We start from the raw sequence: 16,384 nt of genomic DNA, 5'->3' as shown, positions 1-16,384 counted from the left end.
AAAATTTGATAGGACATATAATCACATCCCAAGGTAAGAAACTATAACTTAGTTAGTAGCAAAGATAGTGAGTTAACTGTGGTAGGCATAGCCACTTGACAACTGAATGAAATATAAAGTCGTTGTAAGAACGCTGAGCAAAATCACTTCTATTCCTTTCCAATGTATGAATGTGCTTTCACGAAAGAAGTGGCTGTGATATGCAGATTATTGCTATCTACTTTCTATTTATTATTTTAGCAGCTTATACAGAATGCTTCTTAGCATGGTCTTATTTGAAAGGGGATATTATATGCATGAATTTTATTACAGAGAAATCTGTCTTGAACTTCTAAATCAAAGGGAGTTTCTATAGTCACTTATACATACCTACTCAGAAATAAGTTGTGTCAAGTTCAATGGGATTTCTTTCCAGGCAAATACTTATCTTACTTAATCTAGGAAACACTGAGTATCTTTGCTCCTCCTGAAGAATTTCTTCTGATATAATGATTCAGAGTAGCTCCTTTCTGATAATGTTGTAAAAATAGATTTAAATGTGAGGCTTGGGATGCTTTAAAAATAATCCTATCTCGACTGTAATCAAAAAAGTAGAAAGACCAATCCTAGTTAAGAAACAGTGCTCTGCATAAGCCATTTCATGCTATTGGTTTCATTTCTGCAGATAAGTTACTTTTTTCTGGAGTAAAGAATGAATTGGAATTTTAATTAAAAGTTTTGCTGAGTGGGATAAACATCTCTGCAACAAAACATCTGGATAATCAGTTTTATCATATTAGCTTTATCAATAATCGGGGTCTAGAATGGGTTTCCCAACTTAAAAGTCAAATACTTTCAGGTCATGTATTTTTGTCCCCTTCCCCAGAAAATCATCATTTTGTGTAGTCCCCCTCCCCTTCTGTCAAGTGAAACCAATCGCAATGTGTTCTACTCTTTTTTTCTTTTATGGCCACCGTTTAAGATAGTTGGGAACACTTCAGTATTCTGCAGCTATAGTCAAGTGTTCTGTTCAAATGAGAAGTAGGGAGACAAATATTGTTGTCTTAAGTGGGTTGGAATCCTTGTGCGGTAAATCATTTTTTCCCCTTTATTATTTTTTAAGGCAATTGCCTGCAGCAGTGATTAAGGACAGACATCAGCAAATACTTATTGAACAAAAACTTGGTTATTATTCTTAATATCCTTGCTAATAAATATCATTATCCAGGGTTCTTGATTCTAAGATTAACCATTACTGTCCAGTTTGTGGGAACAAAAGTCTGATGGGGGTTGGAAAATCAAGAAAACAGCAATGTATAGAATACAACAGTGTTGGTGCTGTTTGAATGCAAAAAAAGATGCTTCAGCACATGCAGATCTAACCCAGTGGCCTTGATTATGTGACTTCCCTTGTTGCATCATCTTCATTTAGGGAAATATTTGTTTGACCAAAGGAGTTGATGATGATGTAGGTTTGCCTCCCAATGCTCTGAAGTATATTTTCGTGTTTGAATAGAAGTGTTTTAAAGCTCTGCTAAGAAGTGCATTCTTCTGACTTAGTTCTGGTCAAACGCCCCCCAAATCCTGGGAAAACTATCATTATCAACCAATCAGAATAGAACTGGAAGAGAACCTGGAGGTCTTCTAGTCCAACCCTCTGCTCAATCAGGAGACTCTATACCATTTCAGAAAGATGACCATCCAGTCTTTTCTTTAAAATCTCCAGTGATAAAGCACCTATAACTTCTGAAGGCAAGCTATTCTACAGGTTAATTGTTCTTGTTCTCACTGTTAGGAAATTTCTCCTTAATTCAAGGTTGCTTCTCTCCTTGATTAGTTTCCATCCACTGTTTCTTATTTTGCCTTCTGGTGCTTTCGAAAATAAGTTGATCACCTCTTCTTTGTGGCAGTCCCTCAAATATTGGAATACTAGTATGTGAAATAACAGGAAAAATATACTTATAAAGGGATATTTATTTCCTTTTAATGTTTCTTTATTTAGTTGCAGATCTATTCCCATCTTGGCCTATCACTTTGATTGCATGGATTCATGATTGCTAGCCTCATGGACAACTTACCTCGTGTAATTTGAAGCAGGTAAACTAATATTTATAACCTCATTTTATTGCCATTATTAAAATAAAAGTCATTCATTCATTGAAGTTCCAATGTTGTGTGCTTAGCAGTAGCAGCATATACTCCATATCCATTTGGAACCTAGTAATTCTGGTTAAAAGGGAGAAGCAGACCATTGTGTGTGTGTGTGTGTGTGTGTTTGTGTATTCCTAGGGAAGAATTATTCCCTCATTTGTTCCATCCATAGTTTAGGTTTTAGCTGCAGAAATTTATGAGTGGGTGGAACTCCTTTACTTGGGGAAATAGTCACACCTTAAGTGTGCCACACTTAGAATAAAGGCAGAGAAGGTGGGAGAACCCAAGAAGAGATAGGTAGGCTTAGGTTGGCATTGGTGATAGATGCCCCATCACTTTGACTTTCACTTATCTATTTCTTTCCTACAACCTCCAAATTTTGGTTAAGCAGACATGAACATCCCATAAACCCCTAACTGTTCTCTCTCACAATCCAGAAAGATTCTTAGACTTATAGGAGACATTCCCATAGCATTGCTTTCATGGGAATCTTGCACATCCCAGCAAAATGATTTCTACAGATCACAGGAAAAATGTCTGTTTTGCATCAGTTTAGACCAGCCAAAATCCTCTAATTTCTCCTGGGTGGGTAATAAGAATTGCAGAGATAGAAGCAAGGGGTGCTATTTAAAGGACTGGAGTGCAAAGGCATGGAATAGCAAGAGTAATATGACAGGAAGGTCAAACAAAAAACACCCCAGAGCTTTCACATTGCTGTGGTCTTTAGCCCTTTTCCTTGTTATCTTTATTTTGTGAACTGGATTCAATCTTCCTCTCCTATGCAGGAACCCCCTAGAGTTGTCCAATGGGACTTTTTAGGAATATAACTTTTTAAACTATCCTTCCACCTCCTGGAAGAATTTCAGCCTCCAAATGAGAGGCTGATCTCACTTCCAGTCCCCAAGAACTAGGGGTAAATGTTGCCTTTTCCTCTTTTTGACTTTGCAGTTTGTTCTTTTTAAGTTTTGAATTGAATTACTAATTTCCCCCAGCTAAGATAATTAGATAATTATTTTTGCTATTCCCCCAAGAAATTACTTGAATACTTTAAATCTGCATGTTTTATGTGTGTCAATATTTTTCTTAATTGGAAGAAGTTTTATATGTGTGGTAATTGAGTTCAGTGGCCAAAATACACTTTTGACAATGGTTTAAAATTCCATTAATGAATATGTAACAGGATAAGTTTGAAACATTCTCCTGAGTATATCTGCCAACAAAGAAGAGACACACAAGGAAATAGAAGCAATTTCCAAAAAGCTCAGCAGTAACAATTAATGGGTCACCAATACAGAAGGCAATAGAGTTTAAGAAACAAATTTCATTTAGAATTTATACCGATGATAGATAGATGATAGATAGATAGATAGATAGATAGATAGATAGATAGATAGATAGATAGATGATAGATAAGATAGATAAGATAGATAGATGATAGATAGATAGATAGATAGATAGATAGATAGATAGATAGATAGATAGATGGATGATAGAGATGATAGAGATGATAGATAGATACCCGTCTATACATTTTATGTTTTTTGAATTATCATATTGATTCCTTTTACAGTATAAACTCATTTAGGAAATAATTACTGAATTTAAACTGCTTTAATATTTTTAATGTATATTTACATACTTTCATCCAATACCCACTACAATAATGTTTGCTCCTTATAGACACTCTCCAAGCCAGGGTGTCAAACTTGATTTCACTAAGAGCCACATCAGGGTTGTGTTTGATCTCAGAGGGCCGGGGACCCTTGCCAGGGTGGGCATGGCCAGATTGATGTAACTCACTGTGGCTTAGTTTTTGGCTGTGCCAGCCTCCTGCAGCCCTCTGCCAGTGAAAACGGAGCCCATGGGCCTGTGTGGAGCCCACCTGAACTCCGTTTTTGGCTGTGACAGCCTCCTGTAGCCCTTTGCCAGTGAAAATGGAGCTTGAAAAGGCTGCAGAAGGCTTGCCCAGGCTCCATTTTTGCTGGCAGAGGCACGGCGGGCTGGTCCTTTGCTGTCTCCAGAGTGGGCCCATGGGCCAGATCTAAGCACCCCATGGGTCAGATGTGGTCCCTGGGCCTTGAGTTTGACACTCCTGCTCTGAGCTATCACTGTATGAAGACATCTTGGATCCTGGTCACACATACAGGTGAAACTCGAAAAATTAGAATATTGTGCAAAAGTTCATTTATTTCAGTAATGCAACTTAAAAGGTAAAACTAATATATGAGATAAGACTCATTACATGCAAAGCAAGATAGTTCAAGCTGTGATTTGTCATAATTGTGATGATTATGGCGTGCAGCTCATGAAAACCCCAAATCCACCATCTCAGAAAATTAGAATATTACATGCAATCAATAAAACAAGGATTGTACATAGAACAATATTGGACCTCTGAAAAGTATAAGCATGCATATGGACTCAGCACTTGGTTTGGGCCCCTTTTGCAGCAATTACTGCCTCAATGTGGCGTCTCATTTGGAAACCAAGGACCCAGAGTATGGCGGAAGAATGAAGAGGCCAATCAAGCACAGTAATCCCACGGTCATTGAACCAGGTTTTGGTGCTTTTGGCAAAAGTTGCTCTCATCAGAGAAGAGGACTTTGGACCACTGTGCTTCATTAAGACCAGGGTCAACGCAGCAGTCTACCAGGAGATTTTGGAGCAGTTCATGGTTCCTTCTACAGACGAGCTTTATGGGGATGCTGACTTCATTTTCCAGCTGCCCACACTGCCAATGACCGTGGGATTACTGTGCTTGATTGGCCAGCAAACTCGCCTGACCTGAACCCCATAGAGAATCTATGGGGCATTGCCAAGAGAAAGATGAGAGACATGAGACCGAACAATGCAGAAGAGCTGAAGGCCGCTATTGAAGCATCCTGGTCTTCCATAACACCTCAGCTGTGCCACAGGCTGATAGCTTCCATGCCACTCCGCATTGAGGCAGTAATTGCTGCAAAAGGGGCCCAAACAAAGTACTGAGTACATATGCATGCTTATACTTTTCAGAGGTCTGATATTGTTCTATGTACAATCCTTGTTTTATTGAATGCATGTAATATTCTAATTTTCTGAGATGGTGGATTTGGGGTTTTCATGAGCTGTACGCCATAATCATCACAATTATGACAAATCACGGCTTGAACTATCTTGCTTTGCATGTAATGAGCCTTATCTCATATATTAGTTTTACCTTTTAAGTTGCATTACTGAAATAAATGAGCTTTTGCACAATATTCTAATTTTTCGAGTTTCACCTGTATGTGGCATTTTCTCAATCTCCATATAGCTACCAAGTCTAAGGAAGCAAATACTATGCAGATTTAAGTAACAGATCTTTAATGCTAGGCTAATAAATACAGATTGAAGAAACTGTCGTGAGAATGTGCCAGATTTATAGACAGAATCTTTTTGAGGCGCTTTCCTTTTTCCAGATCTTTTAATTGGGTTGCCATTTCCAAGGTAATGTTTCAACCAAATCTTCATCTGCTTTCCCATGATTGCTTACAATCATTATTTTATCTCCCTAAGTACATTTCCCAGCATCTATCTCTTTTGGCCCTACTGTCTGAGTTTGCTAAGAAAATACATCTGATACATCCCAACAAGATTTATTCATTCTCTAAAATTCGACATACATTAATAATTCATTAAGCAGAAATTTAAATGTTCCACAATCCATCCACACTCACTTCCTATAGATATATACAACTGCATTAGAGATGACATTGAACCAATGAATACCACAAGCAAAAAATTACAACCAGAGGCCCATAAATTGAATCCCTAATTTCTTACATCTAGAAAGGCTAAAAAATATATATGGGTATTTAGGCTATAATTTGTTAATTTACAACAGTGTAGAAAAATGAACAAAACCCTCCATTTTAAACTTGTTGTTTTAACCATTTAGTCATGTTGAACTCTTGGCAACTTTGTAAGCAAGTACTCTCCATACTATAATATAATATAAGTTAATATAAACATATTATATTAACACCTCAATTTGTGTTACTAGCATACATACATACCGGTATACATGTATGTACTGTATGTATGTATGTATATATGTATGTATGTATATAAATATCTCTCTCTCTCTCTCTCTCTCTCTCTCTCTCTCTCTCTCTCTCTCTCTCTCTCTCTCTCTCTCTCTCTGTGTGTGTGTGTGTGTGTAACTCTGGAATGCCTCGAGCAATTTCAACCAAACTTGGTACACAGATAACTTACTCCCTGGAGAAAAATACTGTGGGCTGTGGGGAAGACACCTCTAACACCCATTGGGATGTGAGTTCTGTTAAGATACAGCCTCTTGTGCCGTACTACCATACTGGTTTCTACTGTACAGCACAGTGGAGTCATCATGGTAATGGAACCACAGTACTCCACAAGGAGGCTACCTTTGGTAAGGGGGAAATCAAACATTAGAAATTACATTTGATCTGGACATTTTCCCCCTATTAATAAATAACCAAGGAACGCCAGGTTATCAGCTAGTTTATATCTAAAATTCAAGACTGTAATTGCAGAATTATCTCTAAATATTGAAAAATGATCATCTTGGTTATTTCCCATGTATTAAGATTATAATTTACTTTTATCAATTATAACAAAATATAATTCTTAATGATCTATAAGTAGAATCCAACTCAAAATCAGTTGAAACCATTACATAATGATGTTTTAAATCAATTTTATGAATACCGAACAGAGTTCTCCAACCTTCAAAAACAGTTTTGTGAAGAGAAAAGTAAAGAAATAGGATCAGATTAGCTAAAATAAATATGTTCTATGGGGTCCCACTGGAATGCTTTCCATTAAGGAAAAACTTCAGCTTTATGCATTCCTAGTTTTCAATTATAATTTATTATGAACATGATTTATTGACAGATACATAGAAATATTCTTAGCTGGAATGGTAATGAACCAGCCGGATGAAATCACCTAACATTTTTTAAGATATAGAACTGTTGCTTGACAGACTGACCTGCCAAAACCTGTCAATATATGAAAAAAATGATTCATGTCTTTTTTTAAAGCTGGTTGAGATCTATCTCTTAATATCAATGTTAAAATGAATTGTCCAAGATCAATAAAATGTAAGATGGTCGAACTTCCACTTGACTGTGCTGTTAACAAGGTTACTTTCCTTCTTTGACAAGAAACAACATGTGATATATCTGCACACTGTCAATACACAAAAGGTTGGCTCATCCTAAGCACCCCATGTTGGACACTGATAGAGTGGAAGTATTAAAAAAATATGGAAAGCCCTTTGCTGCTTATGTACTTCCCATAGCTGAATGACATCTGGAATCAATAATTATAATCCATAAATTGAAAATAAAATATTTTATAGAGATTAGCAAGGGATTAAAGCTGCTAATGAACTTCTGATTCAGTACTGATTCTGAAGGATGTTGCCTTACGCCAAGTGAACCTACAACTCCATCTCATTTAGCATTGAGCTGTGCAGAGAATTATATCAATAAATTAAATAAATTGTTTATAACAGAAAGTGCTGTCTCAAGTTTTAAACTCAGGTGTTCTTCAGACCTACCGAGAGCTGAAGAAGCTTCTTGGATGGGAAATGAAACATCTTCAAAGAAAACACAAGAAAGTCCAGTTGCCTCCTAAAATGGTACCTGTGAAACAACTATGACCTGGATGACTGAGTATCTCCATGGACTTGAAATTTGGGGTGAACACCTTTCGAATGGTATGGGAGTATGAACAGATTTCCAGAAAAATTGCAGATTACAGGAAACACTTGCGCTTTAGTTTGAGATGCAGACAACATAAACTCCTCCCCAACAGCCTGCACCTATCTTCAACAGTGAAGAGACACCGGGCAGAAAACATCCTGCAGTCAAGAAGACTCCACGCCCATTTGCACTACTCAGGTGACCCTGAGGACACAGACAAACTTCCAAGTGGCCTCAATGACTCTCTAAAAGGAATACAAATGACCAGATGTCAGCAAAGAATACAAATCCTTCCATTCCCACCATCTAGTCAGAGTTGAAGAAACTTCTTGGAAGAGAAGTGAAAAGTCTTGAAAGAAAAAAACCAAGAAAGTCCAGTTGTCCAGTTGTTGGAAAAACTTGGGACAACAATGACCCGGGTGACTGAAAATCTCCATAGACTTTTGTACCTACCTAAAGATACAAAAACATACATTTCAACCCAAAAATTCCCTTAGAATTTGATTTCTCTGTTCTGATTTTATTTATAATACTCCTCTACATCTCACAAAAGCTTCTGCTACTTGATGGTAACTCTCATTCCAAGATACCTTAACCAAATGTTAGTTTTGAAATTATCTTTTCAAATATGTGCTTGTTTGCTGCAACAGAATTACAATTTATTGCACACATAGCCTTTTAAGCCAGCTGATCAATATTACTTTACCAAAGACAAATATTGCCAATATAATTTCATTTTGAAGCTAATTTCTATGGCCCAGTGATGATGTTCATCCATCGTGTTCGAAGAGGACCTTGTCATCTAACAGGTGGTGGGCTGTCCAAGATGTATCTGCAGCAGAGGTGGGTTTCTGTTGGTTCGGCCTGGATTGGGCTACACTGGTAGAGGCGGTGGCGGAGGAGGCTCCGCCCACCAGCCCGGAAACTTCTGCGCATGCGTGTGACACTTCTGCATGCGCAGAAGTGTCGCACGCACGTGAACTGGTAGAAAAAAATTGGAAACCCACCACTGGTCCGCAGGTGGCTGGCAAACCCAATACGGGCATGAAATGTTCTGCCACTTGTCGGGCAGACATGTGTGGGCACCATTGTTGCAGCATTTGCAGCTCTGGCTTTGCGGAGTGCTCGCTTCTCTTGTGCTATGGGTTGTTCTTCTGTCCTCAGATGTCTGGCAGCCTTGGTGGATCAGCATGCGCCATGTCTATAATCTTGTGCCAGGGTTTCCCAGGAGGTGGTGTTGATATCCAGGGACTTTAAGGAGGCTTTCAACGTATCTTTGTATCACTTCCTTTGTCCCCCGTGCGATCACTTTCCTTGAGACAGTTCACCATAGAGGAGCTGTTTGGGGATGCGATGGTCTGGTATCCTTGCAACATGGCCTGCCCAGCATGTCTGGGCTTTCACCAGCAGGCCAGTAACACAGAGAACAGCTACTTTCTATGTTACAGTTCTGAGAAAATACCTTCCTTCCTCTTTTGGACCCTTCAGATGTTAGTGTATCTTTGCCACCGAATGTTGTCAAACCTTCATAAATGCCCCACTAATATATAATACAATAATACAATACAATAGTAGAGTTGGAAGGGACCTTGGAGGTCTTCTAGTCCAACCCCCTGCCTAGGCAGGAAAACCTATACCGTTTCAGACAAATAGCTATCCAACATCTTCTTAAAGACTTCCAGTGTTGGGGCATTCACAACTTCTGGAGGCAAGCTGTTCCACTGATTAATTGTTCTAACTGTCAGGAAGTTTCTCCTCAGTTCTAAGTTGCTTCTCTCCTTGATTACTTTCCACCCATTGCTTCTTGTTCTACCCTCAGGTGCTTTGGAGAATAGTTTGACTCCCTCTTCTTTGTGGCAACCTCTGAGATATTGGAACACTGCTATCATGTCTCCCCTAGTCCTTCTTTCTCTTAAGCTAAACATACCCAGTTCCTGCAACCGTTCTTCATATGTTTTAGTCTCCAGTCCCCTAATCATCTTTGTTTGTCCATATCAATGGACTCAAGTGATTAGGTCGGGTGCTTCTTTCACTTAATGTCATAAAGTCATCCAACATGCAATGTGCCAGTCTAAAAATGTAATTGTTTCTTTACATGACTGGTCATACTACCTTTAACTGCCATATCTGTGCCCAAACAATTAACCATAATTGGTAATTAGTGTCTTGTGCTCTGTGCAGGAATTTGTGCATTTCTCCATGGCAAACTGCTTCATTTGAGTAATATTTGAAGCTTTTCTACCGTGAGATGCTCACTTCAGAAGCTGCCACAACTCTTCTGCAGGGTTTGGGTCTGGACAATGATTTGGCTTGAACACTGAATTTGTCCTGTTTTGTAGGATTGATTTTATTTTTAGAATTGCTATCTTGCTGCGTGACCTATATGCAGTTCAGAGGACAGTGATAGAAAGAGAGAGGGAGGGAGGAAGGGAGAGGGAGAGAGAGATAATGAATTTGAAAATCTCTTGTCAAATTTTGTGTTATGAAGCAGAATCTTTCCAGAATGAAAATGTTGCTTAGCCATCCAGGACTCTCAAAGAATTTGCAACACAGCACATTCTTCATGCAGAAATCCCTGAACAGATTTAGATGTATGTGTTCTGTTTCGAAATTTGCTAGCTGGCGCATAAAAAGTTACACTTAACAATTTAACATCAGTTTAATAGAACAGCAAAGTAGTAAGCATTCTGCTAGATAATGGCTGTGGTTTCTAAACAATATTCTGAGAAGGCCAAAAATGCTGCAAATACTAAATCATAAACTGTTATACATGACACTGTGCTGTATCATCATCTAGAATAAAAAAAAATCTTGAGAAATCTTGGCTATACAAAATCAAAAGGAATGACAATGTTTGAGTATCTGAGTTTTTAAACATTTTATACACTCAAGGGTCTTTAGGAGAAATGTAAGATCCATTATGATTCATCTCTATGTGTTTTGATTCCACTTAAATGAAAGCACAAATTGGTTTTTATCCTTTTTAAAGTCTGCCTTCCGTTCACGTTTTAGAGAATAAAAATTAAGACTCCTTTAAATCAAGTTTTATTTCTGAAGTCCATATAAGCTATGTGGTTTTCTAGAAAACAAATAAGATATGGTATTTCTACGAGGCATAGAAGGTCTAGATTATCCCTTTTTAAGACTTTCATCAAAAAAAAGCCCCAATAACTTTCACTTGGTTTATTCTAACAAAAGTAAACTTCTCAATTCCTTCCTCTTATATTATGAAATGAATAACAAATCTGTTTTAAATAGGTAACCCACCTTATGACTATTTTTTTGAAAAAATCTAAGCATGTGCACCTTAACATATAATCATGTACACCCACACCTAAAACTCTACATTAAGAAAAAGTCAAGATACAGCCAGTTATTTGTTTATATTCTATTCATTTCAGATTCTCCAAAACCTGAAGCATCATTAAAGTTGCACATGAACACCTGAATTAATTGATTTATATATAACCTTGTTAAGGAGTAACAAAAACAGATGCACAGATAATATCTGCATTAAGTGGTTAAATTGGCTGTGGGCGGTCACAAAAGAATTATCGCAGGTGGTGGCAAAATAATAATCGCAACATTTAATGCCCAAGTGTCTTTTTCCAAGCTAGTTTTCCTCTAATCAAAGCACTCAGTGCTAGGCACAAAAGACCATACCGCTAATTATATTCCCTTAAAACAACCCAACCTCTCCCTCAAATAGATATAATCAAACTGAAATGTTTCCATTAACTTGCATCAACTGGAGTTAAACCCACAGAACCCAAAAGTCAATGAAGCTTAATAAAAAGAAAAGAATCCACTTGGATTAGCAGCAATATTCATATTCCACGCACCACAGAGGGGAGCTGATGGTGTTGAAATCTTAAGACAAAGTTGAAAAGCAATATCGGATTTAACACTGATTAATGTCGGTATTTAAACCAAAGGCTGATTATTAGTCTTCCCACCACTTATTTCCGCTACTTTGTGAATACTTCAACATCAATTATGGAAGCTTTTCCAGGCTTTGTGGTAGGAGTCATCCCTAAACCAGAGGAGCTGAGAGGGGATATGAAGTTTATTGGATAAAAATGACAACCTAGTTCAGCAGGAATGCTTTTGAAAATAAATAATAATAAGGAGCAGAGTCTTAAGAGGACATTGTCTATCACTGACTTAAAAGAAAAGAACAATTATTGTAGGGAAAACCTGACTGAAGAACACTTTTAAATTCAGCCTAAAGAAAATATATGCTATAAATCATTAGCAAGTTAATGGTGGGGTGGAAAGAGAGAGAGAGAGAGAAGGAAAACAGAACACAAGAATTTTAACAGTCCTGAAAAGTTGAAGCTCTCTTATTTTTGTTGGCCATTTTTCCACCTCGGTTCCAGAATCCCAATTTGGTTTATAAGCAAACTAGTTCTGCTTGTAATATTTCTCTCCCAGCCACTGTCAAAAGGGACATACCGTAATTTTACTCCATAAAAATATACTTCTGGTTTTTTTCCTAAAATGGTCCAGACCAGCACATTCTCTGATGCTGTGATTCTAAGACAGCACAAGGAGGCACAGAATTGTGTACTTGCATACAGCATGAGAGACAATTGAATTTCTGCACAAATGATAACATTAAAACAGAAACCAGGCTGCAAAAATAAGTGAAGCCCCATCTGCGGGATGGAAGCAGTCCACGAAACCACGTGCCCCTCCCTCCGGTCCACAGAAAAACCTCTCTCCGTGGAACCGGTCTCTGGTGCCCAAAATTTGAGGTGATGTTGCATTAGAAGGCTATCTATGTGAAATTCATTAGAAAGGGCAACAGAAAAACACAGCTCCACTCCACTGAGAGGGCTGAAATACTTTGGTGTTATTTGGACCTCCAAAGAAACAGTGAAGTAGTAAAAATGAATCCACACCCCCCACCACCAAACAATGCTGTTTAAATTCTCCCTTATAACTATTAAAATGTTGGACTTGAACCAAGAAGATTATACTCAACCACAAAGTGCTTTCTTTTACAACCCAACATATAAGGATATAATTTATGATATAAATGCAATTAAGAACTGAATAAACAAATTACCCAATAGTTTATTTAAAAAAAAACCTTGAAAGGATGTGGTTTGCATCTTTCAAACTATTCTTAAAGAAGCTAAAAGAATTATTCCTCCAACCATTTCAGCTCATGCCAGCTAGAGCTTTATATTATATCAACCCAGACTTTAATCTATATAGCTATAGGCTGATCCAATGACCTGAAAGTCAGCTCCACATGCCAAGTCAGACCAGATCAGCACTTACTCACAATTTATGACTGCCATGTTTTTACTCATACACAAAATAACAAGTTTGAAACAGCCTCCGTTTCTTGTGAAAATCTTACAGCTTCCTTTTATTGGTTGAGAAAAGTTGTGCAATTCAATATTACTCTCCAACCTTAAATACACAGAGATTTTTTTTCCTCCTCTGCTATGAATAGGACATAACAAGCATACCACACATAATGTAACATTTTTCTGAGAACTGCATGGATTGTTTTGATTGTTTATAATTGGAAGTGTGTCTCAAAAAATGTTGAGAGGTCTTATTATGAAGATACAATTATGGGTATAACTATGAGAGCAAATATGGGTACAATTACTGTATATATTTTTAAAAAATATCAAGAGAAGACCTTGGAAAACGTTAGCACCACAAGGAAGGGAAAGAAAATTAATTATGTTAAGAAACATCTTCCCTAAGCTACTCTATACCTCAAGAAGAGAGTTTTTAATCCCTGCTCCATTGTAAATAGTAAGCAATATCTGGGCTGAAGCTTCTATTTATTTATTTAAAGTATGAATGAATTGCACAATTAATGCCACATCAAACTCAGTCCTCCAAATATATTCATGCCCAATTCAATCTGGGAAAGGACCCCAGTTTACAACTTTAGCCAAGCCACTTCAAATGAAATTAACCCAACTGGAACAGGGCAAGGTAGAAGGGTAAAATTCATTTTAATTTCATATGTTTGTTTCTATTTTATAGGGACATTAAAAATGACTACTACATCCATTTTTTTAAAAAAAAAGCATTATTACAGTATGCTATTCAGCTGTACAGAAGACTCACTGGAAGATGGTGTATGAAACTCAGTGTATATCAATGAGGGGTTTCATTCAGTTTTGAAAATTATGGACAGCACGTTTCACCCGTTAATTCTAGTACCCTTTCACTCACAAATACAACTCCCCCCCCCCCCTTAGTCATGCATTCATTCAACCAAGTCTGGGAGAGACAACAATGAGAGCACTACAGCAGTTCCCAGGCTTAATGGGACTACTACAGCATAAGGGGACTACAATTCCTATCATTTCTTGTTGCCAAAGTGGCTTAAAGATTCTCCCCGTACATAGAAAGAATACAGCTTGGCTTACAATGAAAAAGGCAGAAGCCCTTGCCAGAAACTTCACACATTGTGCCATAATTGTGCAAAAAGAAAAGGGAAATCTCAATGGACATACATATAAAAAGACACAATTTAAAGGCATGTCTTTCACAATAACTTATCTACCCAGTTTTGTGTTGTTTTACTTTCTAATGTTCTGGTGTTTTCAATCTCCCTCAGGTGTAGGAAGAAATGTATCTTTTACAGGTGTTTTGCCAAATAGAAGCAGTAGGACTCCTGTATGATAAAGAGCACACCCTACTGGCAAAGGACAATTGTTACTGGTTGTGGTCAGCTAAAAAGTTGAAGCCCTGTAAGGTTCCTCCCGTTTCAAGCTGAAGAACTTTATGCATATGTTCCACAGTATCCTGGAAGCTTATAAATTAATGCTAGATTCCGTGGACAACGTTATCCAAGATTGTAGAAGAGAACCAACTGCTTGTATTCCAGCTGTTGAATTCTTTGAAGCCAACTAAAAACTTCGGGGGAAGGGGGAGTCACTGTTGGGAAGAAGGAAAGAAGAAAAGAAGGAAGGACAGAAGGAAAGATGGAAGAAGGAATCAAGGAAAGAAAGTAAATGAAAGAAGGAAATAAGGAAGGAAATCCTTATTTCCTTCCTTCCTTCTTTTCTTCCTTCCTTCTTTTCTTCCTTTTCTTTCCTTCCTTTCTTTCCTTCCTTTCTTCCTTCTTTCCATCCTTCTTTTCTTTCCTTCTTCCCAGCAGGGACTCCCCCCCCCGCCCCAAGTTTTAGTTTTAGAAAGAAGAAGAAAGAAGAAGGACAGAAGAAAGGAAGGAAAGAAGGAAGGAAGGAAAAGAAGGAAAGAAGGAAGGAAAGAAAGTTGTTGCCAAGCCTCTCCTCTCTGTCTCTCTCTTCCGTCTCCCAATTTGTCTATCCCCTGAAAGTCGCTTTAGAAATTTTCAAAAAGGATTCTCTATTCATTGCACAATGAAGCAATTCATGGCTAGTTCAACTGCTCCCAAGCGGGGCTCGGAGGGGAGAAAGCCACCGCTGCTCTCTTCTACGGAGGAAGGCGAGATCCAGGGAAAAGTCAAACCCAGAAGGTGGGCAACGTCAAAAAGGAAACACACACGCTGCCGCCGCCAAAGGCACCCCCAAAAGAGAAGCTCCGTCGCCCCGCGCCCGCCGCGCCGCCTCCCCAGGTGCCTTACCTGCGATCTCCTGATAGGGGATGTTGACCAGGCTGAAGCCTTTCGTTTTGTACGCCTCCCGCACCTCGCCGCAGCTCCGCGCTTTCACGTCAGCGGCTCCGGCTCGAAGTGACAGCAACAGCCCGAGGGGAGCCCAAAGCAGCGCCCCCATCCCGGCAACCATGCTGACTCCCCAAATTTTCTTTCCAAGAGAAAAATACGGATCCCCCCCAAAAAAAGACCCGACCCGCTGGCTTGGAAAAAAAAAACAGGGACTCCAAATCCACTGGAAAAATAAATCCCCGAGAACGGTTCCTCTTCTCCTCCTTCTTCCTCCTTCTCCTCCTCCTCTTCTTCTTCCTCCTCTTCCTCCTCCTCCTCTTCCTCTTCTTCTTCCAAAAGGCGCCGAGCGGAGCCCTCCAGCGCGAAGTGCCTTCCCCGAGACCCCACCCGCGCGTGTCTAGGCGCCACGCAGACCTCCCCGAGCGAGCCCCGCAAACTTTGAGCAGCCGGCTACGGGGATGGGAGCCCGAGCCGAAGGGCGCCAAGAGCCGCTGCCTCGCTTCCTCTTTCGCCCACTCCTCCCGTGGGTCCTCGGCCGGCGGCGGCGGCGGGGCGGAAGGGGGTTTCAAGTCTCTCCCCCGCGCCCCGGGTTGCGCGGGGCCGTGGGTGCCCGGTCGAGGGAGCAGCGAAGGCGACCGAGCCGCGCGCTCAGGTTGAAGGCAGCGGGGAGGAAGCGCCGCGCGGGAAAGCGAGGATTGGCTGGCGCGGCGAGACGCGTTTCGCCCGGGTGAGAGGCAGACATCAAGCGGTGGGGGAGAAAAAAGAGAGAGAGAGAGAGGCTCGCCTCGCCGGAGATCAGAGGGAAGCCGCGGCTGAGCCGCGCGCGAGGCTACCCGGAGCAGCCGAGCGAGCTGCGGACGCGCACACGGCAGCGCGAGCGAAACGTGCTCCAAATTGCCGAGCCGGCTTACAGAAA

At 39.6% G+C, this 16,384-nt stretch overlaps 1 protein-coding gene across 4 annotated transcripts in view; it reads right to left on the bottom strand.

Annotated features, from left to right (window-relative positions):
• Positions 1–16,179, bottom strand: part of GPC6 (glypican 6) — a 926,174-nt gene extending 909,995 nt beyond the window's left edge. For all 4 annotated transcript variants that reach the window (XM_081948719.1, XM_081948720.1, XM_081948721.1 and 1 more), the window contains exon 1: positions 15,427–16,179. In XM_081948719.1, coding sequence (XP_081804845.1) covers positions 15,427–15,589 — 163 coding nt within the window. In that variant the 5' untranslated portion in view covers positions 15,590–16,179. The remainder of the gene's footprint in view (positions 1–15,426) is intronic.
• Between the last annotated feature and the right edge of the window lie 205 nt (positions 16,180–16,384).

Source organism: Natrix helvetica (assembly GCF_964273705.1).
Source record: "Natrix helvetica genome assembly, chromosome: 3".
Taxonomy (NCBI): Eukaryota; Metazoa; Chordata; class Lepidosauria; order Squamata; family Natricidae; genus Natrix; species Natrix helvetica.
This window is presented reverse-complemented; position numbering and strand designations above follow the sequence as displayed.